Raw genomic sequence first — 9,284 nt, 5'->3', positions numbered from 1 at the left:
TAGAGTAGGAGGGAAGAGAGATGTGGCTGTGCTGGCAGCCAGAGATGAAGCACCTGGGGGCCAAATCAAGCCACCAGACCTGTCACTAAAAGGCAATAACTTATATGCTAGCCTCTAACTACTACGTAAAATTCATCAGAGATAAGCACTGTAACATAAAAATGGAGGCAGATGGGAACTACCCTAGGTAGCAATGCAAAAATGCAATGCAAGGGCAAGCTCTCAAGGGTTTTAATGTTTAACTAAATTATTAAATATCAAAAGTGCCAAGCAAAGAACCCAGAAGTCCCTGTTTAGGCCATTCTGACGTCAGCAGGATTATATCCGTGTTTAAAGTTAATCACATACTCCACTACCAGGCTTAATCAGGGCCTCTATTTGCTGTCCTAGCCACCAGACCAGAGCAGTTAAACCTATGTAAATAACAAAAAATATGAAAAATAAAAACAGAGCCAATTAGATTCATTAAAATGTGAATTTATTGCACAGTAAAATGAAAAAAAAAATCATTTTTCACGTCCACATGTGCCAGTGACTGTAAAATTTTATGATTTCAGTTCAACAAGTTAAAAGAGAAAAATCATATGCAGACTGTTCATTAGAGGAGCAAATATTTTCCCAAACTAAAGATTGAGTTGCTATGACTGGTGTTGGTCATATTAATTATTTCCATATATTCCAATGGTTTCCAAGTATTGAACATTTTTTGTTTCATCCAAAACCTCAGACACAGCTACTACTCGTGTTCTAAAAGTTGCCACCCCAGCCAGAACACTGCAATAAATCCAGGCAACTTAAATGGCCAAATCATATTATATGACCTGTAAGTAACCAAAGTTTTGGAACAGTCATGTTGCTGATCCATCTTAAATCTTTAATGTATACAAAAAGGGCAACTGAATTATTACTTTGTTGGTCTTAATTCTGCACATGTTACTGATTATAGTGAAGAGTCTGACCAACTTTAGAATTCGTAAACTTGGCGCTTCTATAATCTCACAGGTTCATGACAGCAAGAGCAATTTCTTAGAAAATAGACTGATTCAATTCAATTCTGCAATTTTATTCTGCGTCAGTGCTTTTCCTTCTTTTCTGTTTAAACATTTAGTTTAATTTATTATTCATGATTGTTGATTTTTCTAAAAAAAATAAAAGCTATTGATTTAAAAAAACAGCTGAGACTGTCTCATGTCAAACTGTGGAGAGGGATGATTCAAAACAAGGACTAAAATGTCCTTAATAAAGAGACAATCAGAAACCAAGAAAACATACTAAACTGTGTAATTGGAACAATTTTATAATCATAATCATACTTTATGTGTTCAGTTTGAATTGTTTACTACTGTTGATATTACAGTAACATAAATCAGTAACATAATCAAAAATAAGGATGAAAATAATTCAGGGAACCTGCAGAACTTCTGATCTTCAAGATATCAACAAGAGTGAGAGGAATCAAGCCACTTCTTCAAGCTTGGAGTTCACTTCCTTGGATTCTACTTTTGAAACCTGTAAATCAGAAGTTCAAGCAACCATTTAACCTTTCGTCAAGATCCAGGCAGGACAAAACTCCAATTAAGAGCTGAATTATACATTATGCAGAAATAACTGCATCAGCTCCCCAACCCTTGTGGCCTTTTCTTCCAAGAAAAAGTGGAACAGAATCAGCAGGTGGGGTTCTTAGCCCTTCCAGCCCATGACTTCTCTACAGTGTCTCCTGAAAGCTTGTCACCTAACACACTTTGCTTGGAAGACAAACATATCCCAACCTTCAGTTTAAAGCAGGGAACCTGGAATATCTCCCAACAAACAGATTTGCTTGTGGGTAAAATATCACAACCAGTATTCCAAGCAGCAGGGAAACAAATTGAGAAGCACAGAAATGGTTTTGTGAGTCAATGGACCCAATATGCTGTTCCAAATGGCAGACTGGGGTGCTTCCTTGTGAGCAGAACTACTGGTAGAGAAGGCAAGCAAGCACCCCAGGTTGTTTGCCATAGCAGGCTGTGGCAATTCCTCTTGCGTGAAAATAGCTTAACTCATATCGCACAAGCTCTGCCCTGTCTGTTCTCACCAAGGGACACTAAAAAGCCATATAACACTGTTCCTGAAAGACCTACATTGGCTCCCAGTATGTTTCTGAGCACAATTCAAAGTGTTGGTGCTGACCTTTAAAGCCCTAAACGGCCTTGGCCCTGTATACCTGAAGGAGCATCTCCACACCCATCGTTCAGCCCGGACACTGAGGTCTATCTCCGAGGGCCTTCTGGTGGTTGCCTCCCTGCAAGAAGCGAGGTTACAGGGAACCAGGCAGAAGGCCTTCTTGGTAGTGGCACCCAACCTGTGCAACGCCCTCCCAGCAGATGTCGAGGCAATCTTACTTTTAAAAGACATCTGAAGGCAACCCTGTTTAGGGAAGTTTTTAATGTTTGATATTTTATGGTGTTTTTAATATTCTATTGGGAGCTGCCCAGAGTGGCTGGGGGAAAGCAGCCAGGTGGGCGGGGTATTAATTATTAATTATTATTATTATTATTATTATTAAAACACCTTTCTCCTCTCCAACTCCCATAATGGTCACTATACATGCCCCCTCGTCATGATGAGCATGTTCCCAATGAGCCAGTTTCCACACTAAATGGGTACTTCCTTTCAACATTTCATAGGGCTGTAGTGGCAACACATAACTGGTACTCGTACACTAGTGGTAGGAAATAGACTAGCATTCAGGATCTGAGCAGCTGCAATTGAAATTGCTGTACCAGGGTGTCTCCCTCTCTCCTGCCCAGTTACATCCCTTAAAGTCCCTCCATGGCTCTGATGGGAAGAGAGCACAGCAGTCCTTCTACGGCATCCCAAGGACCACAAGAGAGGCCTGGAAATGGTTTGGTGTGAAAATGTGCACCTCACTCACACAAACAATCCAACTCTGTGCCAGTTGTGGCCTTCAAAGGGACACTGGCAGGGAAGTAGCCGGGAGTGAAAAGGGAAATGCCAAGAGTTGCAGGGGTCCGCAAACACATGGAATGTGGCTTTAGCTTTAGCCCCAGAAACTAGCTGAGTGAGTGGGGCAGGGAATGGGAAGAGGGATCCTGGGCCTGCAACACAAATCATTCTGGTGTTCTGTCATAGATGCTTTAGCTGAGATTTTTGCATTGCAGGGGGCCAGACTAGATGACCCATGGGGTCCCTTCCTACTCTACAATTCTAGCCTCCTGGATACATGAGATATTAGGAATGTCATCCTTCCTGACAATTCAAATTGCTTAAGTTAAGCAATCCGGCTGCCAGCATAACACTGGTGCGCAGTCCAAGCTCCACATAAGGCTGCAAGACCTGGCAATATTGCCTAGGCATCTGGCAAAGGCTAATGACTACACCAATATACTGGGTAATTAGATACTTAAGCCTCGATTAATCATGCCCATAAATTATTACAGGCACAGAAAGATTTTAAAAATATGACCCCGCAATAACATCCAAACGAGCTCTCACTGAAGCTAGTAAGGTTTTTTTTTTTGCCCCCTTTTGACTTCAATGAGACTGGGTCAGGTCTACGTTGTGGAAAAAATGATGGAAAAACAATACAATGCTTAAAAGAAAGAAAGAAAAGAAGCAGGGACCACATGGCATCTTTTATCTTGCGTTTCCAGGAAGTCAGATACTATTACAGCATGTCTGGCATTTCAGGGAGGTGGGAATTAGCATTTTATTGCATGCATAAACATACTATTAAAGGCAACCAAGGTGTAAAAATCTTTGGCAGGGAAAATGTGAAGGTGTTAACATTCCTCTGTCCAGCAAAAGAAAATACATTAAAATAATGTTACGGCTGTGACTGAAGACCACAAGCAAGTCATAATTATGATGCCTGCTTGATCTTTTCCATACCTTCCAGTACCTTGTCTTGGAACAGAACCATATCCAGGTCTAAAACTCCACTGATCAGGCTGAATGCTGCTGCAAAGCAGGACCTCAGCTACGAACCTAATGAACCTTGCTTTGGGCAAGAAAGCCAGTTCAAGCCCCACAAAGGCTGCTTCTTCTTCTTCTTCTTCTTCTTCTTCTTATTATTATTATTATTATTTAAATCAAGGCCTTGGGCTGGGGTAAGCTCACATTTATCCAGGTGTGAGAAATAGTATTGCAAAAGACAGAGGCAAAGAGGGAGCATGGCCATGAATACCCACCACATTCATCACAGGTAAATTCAGGAGGGAGCCTAAGCTTTGCAAGACTCATGTCTTCTCCCCACTCATGTACCCAAAATTGAAGGCTACATAAAGCTATCCATTCTGCCTGTACTGGAGGGGATGGACAATGGCTCAAAAGCTTCCTCACCCAATGGTCCCCACAAAAGAAAAGCAAGTTAGGAAATGGGTTTGGGACCCCTTTAAAGAGGTAGTTTTGACATCCACAGACATCAACCTTTGCTCTGAAAGCTAGATGGTTATAAACAAATCCCATTACTAGTGTAGGCTTGAACAGTGAGGAATCTAGACTACAGACCCCATCCCCCCCCTTTTTATCCCTGGCCATGCTGTCTGGAGCTGATGGGAGCTGGAGGGCCACAGGTTTTTCACCTCTGGGCTAAACTGTTGTGCATGGACCCAAGAACCCCAGATTCCAATCCCTGCTTGGCTATGAAATTTGATGGTAACGTCTGCCATGCTGACCAACCTCAAGAGAAAGGGTGCCTATAGATGCACAAAAGAATAGCTCGTTCATTAAATGAACTTCTGCTTGCTGATAAGGGTCTCCATAACACTTAACTACTTCAATATTTTGACATCCATTTCTATAGAATATTTTAGCTCCTTGTAATGGCCATTGTTTTCTCTCTACTGGAGATGTACATTACAGTGGTACCTCGCGTTAAGTACTTAATTCATTCTGGAGGTCTGTTCTTAACCTGAAACTGTTCTTAACCTGAAGCACCACTTTAGCTAATGGGGCCTCCTGCTGCCGCGCCACCAGAGCACAATTTCTGTTCTCATCCTGAAGCAAAGTTCTTAACCTGGAGCACTATTTCTGGGTTAGCGGAGTCTGTAACCTGAAGCGTATGTAACCTGAAGCGTATGTAACCTGAGGTACCACTGCACTAACCACAATTCCATTATACATATAGTGAGTATATTATGCATCATCATGATGGCAACAACTATGGAAAGTTGCCCTCCAGATGTTGTTGAGCTTCAACTCCCATTATCCTTAGCTATGGACTAGGCCTAGGGGGCGATGGAAGTTGCAGTTCAGCAACATCTGGAGGGTCAAATGTTCCACGCACTTGGGCTCTGACATTAAATAAAGAACAGGCTCCCACTTACCTGTTCATCTATGCACCTGAATTGCCAGGACCAGGCGGTATTATAAAGAAAGGGCCTTAGATCAAATCGGTTGTCATCAGGGCTATAGTCTGCAGCATGGTAGGATGGGGTGAGAATTGTCATTTTGTGTCGATTGATAGAATACATTCGGAAGAAATGCTTAACCTTGGACGCCACCTGGTGTACAACACACAAAATTTCAGAATAAAACAACCTGAAGGTGCTTCACAACAGCAAACAGAATCCCAGATGAGAAAGGGGCTCTTAAAAGATGGATCTTTTTAGTATAGCATACTAGATTCAGCAAGAGAATGAGAATACACATCAGAATATGTATCAGAACATACTGATTCCAAGCTTCCTCAATCCTGACTTGGCAAGATGTCTGAATTATGCCACTGCATCTCTCAGCGTCAAATTGATTTCACCTTATATATTCTTGGTCAAATTTTAACAATCTATAAAGTTCTTAAGCCTCAGTATCTGTGCTGAAGGACCTGCCAATGACATGTGCATAAAAAATGGACTCTGTCCAAAATGGTGGCCAAATTCTGTCTGGCACACACAGAAAAAGAGAAAGTCTCCAACTTCCCATATTGCATCAATCTTGGGCCAATTCATTGATAAAATTGTCTTCCTCCAAATACTCATCAACCTCCTTTCTTCTGAATATATATAGCACTCAATAGGAATGGACACATCAGCCCATTTCCAGCCTGTCAATTTCACATATATATTTATAAATCAGTTCTATTCTGTTTCCATAATAATCTGCTATTTAACTTTTTTTATAAAGAATGTATTTAAATATGCAATAAAATGCAACTTTAAATATGTATTTTATCTCAACATACACATTTTAAAATACATTTCATCATAAAATATGCATTTTTAAATGCATTGTGGTATGTTTGAGCTTAGAACGGTATCATAGAATTTGGAGAAATACAACATCTGAAAAATAATTATATTCTAATCAATGTATTAGTCTGGGAGGTGAGAATTAATTCCTGCATTTGCTTAAAAATGCAGACCAAATGAAATTCTCTTCCTCCTCTACACTCAAAAGAAAAGAAAATGACAACCTTCTGCCATTAAGCTTTTCCTGCAGCTGACAATTTCATTGCTGCAGCCTTTGAACACCATGCCCAACATTAGCACCCTGCCTGCAAAATATCATGTCACTCATCTCCGCAGCATCCCAACTCCCAAATCTCACCTCCCAACATGGGACAAGGGTTCTCATTACCTCTCTTGGGGTGCAAATATCTTTCCACATTGTGATTAGCTTGCAAAACATAGTGTACGGTCCAGACTTGGCTATTTTCCTTAGTTTGCCATATACAGAGAGTTCAGCATATGTCATCCCCATGTCTTCCTGAAATCACATGGATTAAGATAAAAACCGTGAGTTCCTAAGGAGCAACCATCAACCGAATCAGACTCATGGTACATGTAGCCCTGTTATCGTTCTGAGGCTAGGAAAAGAGACTTTTCTTTATACACAGCAGAATAAAAAGCAATTTGAATGCTCCTTCACATATAGAAGCAACTCTTTTAAATTTTAAAAAAACTAGCAAAGCAGAAAGAATTATTCCCATCCAGCCAACATTTGGCTTCACTGGATGTCAACGAGTTTCTGAGGGAGAAAACCACTTTCTCCATAGCATGCCTAATTTTCTTATCACGTCACCTCTTGCTCACCTTTTCTCTAACTAAAAATTCCCCAATTCTGCAACTTCCCCTCATAGGGGAGACGCTCTATCCATTTGATCATTTTGGTTGCTTTTCCCCCGAACCTTTTCCAACCCTACAATATCCTTTTTGAGGTGAGGCGACCAGAATTGTACATTGTTATTCCTGAAGGAGTTGTGGTGTAAATTTGCATGATGACACTGTGATGTTGGCAGTTTTCTCTTCAACTCCTTTTCTATTGATCCAGACCATGGAATTTCCCTTTCTCACAGCTGCCACAAACTAACTCAGAGCTGTCAGACCAAGCCTTCTCGGCTGCGCAGAAGCTTCCCTCACTGACATCATGTCCAATACAATATATCATAATTGAGATGCCTTATTGGTTTGCTGGAGAAATAATTTCAGGAAAAGATGTGATATTTGCACATTTGCATTGATTTGTTTGTGCTGCATGAGTCACAAAACCAACACATAATGTAGAGTAATCAGGAACATTAAACAAACAAACAAACAAACAAAAAGCAGCTACACATCAGGCTTCCAAGGGGTTTTTGTAGTTGCTGTCCTTTACCTCATCTAATTGAGTGACCTCTCCTTTTTTCAGGGGCTCCAACTCTGCTGTTGGTGGTGCAGACACAACACTGAAAAAGAAAAAGAATCCAGCCGGATTAGTTTTTTTGTCTCCTTTGAAGAATTAGCTCTTCTTGCAAGGGGGAAGCTTATTTACATCAAGGACTCACTGTGCTCCCTTTTCCCCAGAACAATTATCAAGGGGGAGATATGACTTTCCAAGGACAGGTTTAAGTGTGAAGTTAAGGAAGATCTTAAATCTTCTGTAATGACTGTTGGTTTGAAACAAAGTGCTGTGCCTTTCAAAGGTAACCACTAAGCTATAACCCCCCTTCAAGTGTAAACAAATAAAGTTCTAGTTTTGTTGTAAAGGTGCCTCAATCTTACTTAGGTCCTCTGAGTTACATGAAAATGTCTGCTGTGGGAATACACAGGCTTTTTCCAATAAAATATATTACCCAGCACCTATTTTAAGCGTGGGTGTCTGTCACATGCAGCTCCCACTATTATCTCCTTTGTGGTTTTGTTTCTACTGAATGGGAAGCATACATAAATTGTCAATCAATGTCAAGATGATGGAATACAATTGGCCTCAGGAAACTATTTCCCATTGGTCAAGTAAGCTGTCAAATACAATCGTTCTTTAGGGTAAGCAATACTGTTTCTTGCTGGCATTCAAAAACGGATTGAAATTTAGTCAAAAGTCCTAATTGGGGTCAGACTTCAATCATACTAACATGCAACTATCACAGAAGAGTTTGTGGTGTCAAGAGTGTAGTCCAGTTTAAAGGAAAGCTTCATCACCGCACGTCTTACCTTCTGAGCGACGTTAGGTGAAAATTATCGATGCAATACTGGATAAAGCTGATCAAGTCTGTCTTCCTAATTCCACCAATAGGGTTGATATCGGCACTGGAACAGTCATACTTTGTGAAATATCCACGAAGGCTGACAGACAGAACACAAGTATTTTTACTCTGCATTTAATCCAGAAAGAAAATGAGAGAAAAAGGTCCAGATTCTTACACATTGTCATGCAAACGTATAAACATTTTAGTGGTTGTGTTCAACTAATGTTTATCCAGAGTAGAGTCACTGAAATTCACGACCATGACTGTCTGAACAACTCCTTTCTTTGAAATTTCCACAGAAGGAGAATCTACTATTAGTTGCTTCAGACAAAACGTGAGAAACCTTAGTATTCCTGGAATGACCCACTTCCCACTTTTGGTCAGCCCTGAACAGCTGGATCTTGTGCCGTCATGGTGAGTAATAGTTGACAGATATTACATAACTGAATTACTGGACTCTACTTGTTCAGTACAGTTTGCCATCCATTTTTAATCAGACATATTAAGCAAACATATTGAGAAAGTAAAAGGTGTGTACTACACACACAACTTTCTCAATCCACTTCCTATATCCAATTAAATGGTTATGTATATGTTTTCAGTAACTGTTTAACCGATGTTAACGAAAGTGGAACAAAAGATAATGAGTAAGCAGAAACAAAACCCACAAGCTGATTGTAGAAAAACAAAATGCTGAGCAGGTAAACTAAATGATTGCTAAGGCACCAAACTGGAATACAGAAGAAAACTTGACAAGTTTTTTGTGTTTTGTTTTTTTAGATTGGCACTCTGTTTTGTAACAAAACCCAAACCCATCAATGATATTTTTGTCTCTATCAGC

At 40.3% G+C, this 9,284-nt stretch overlaps 1 protein-coding gene across 1 annotated transcript in view; it reads right to left on the bottom strand.

Moving 5' to 3' along the window:
* Positions 1–461: 461 nt before the first annotated feature.
* NADSYN1 (NAD synthetase 1) overlaps positions 462–9,284 on the bottom strand; it is a 30,230-nt gene continuing 21,407 nt past the window's right edge. The window contains exons 17-21 of the mRNA XM_083432844.1: positions 8,409–8,540; positions 7,594–7,663; positions 6,577–6,705; positions 5,328–5,504; positions 462–1,509 (exon numbers count right to left, since the gene is read on the bottom strand). Coding sequence (XP_083288970.1) covers positions 1,456–1,509; positions 5,328–5,504; positions 6,577–6,705; positions 7,594–7,663; positions 8,409–8,540 — 562 coding nt within the window. The 3' untranslated portion in view covers positions 462–1,455. The remainder of the gene's footprint in view (positions 1,510–5,327; positions 5,505–6,576; positions 6,706–7,593; positions 7,664–8,408; positions 8,541–9,284) is intronic.

The sequence above is a fragment of the Podarcis tiliguerta genome (genome assembly GCF_965153285.1).
Source record: "Podarcis tiliguerta genome assembly, chromosome: 1".
Lineage (NCBI taxonomy): Eukaryota > Metazoa > Chordata > Lepidosauria > Squamata > Lacertidae > Podarcis > Podarcis tiliguerta.
This window is presented reverse-complemented; position numbering and strand designations above follow the sequence as displayed.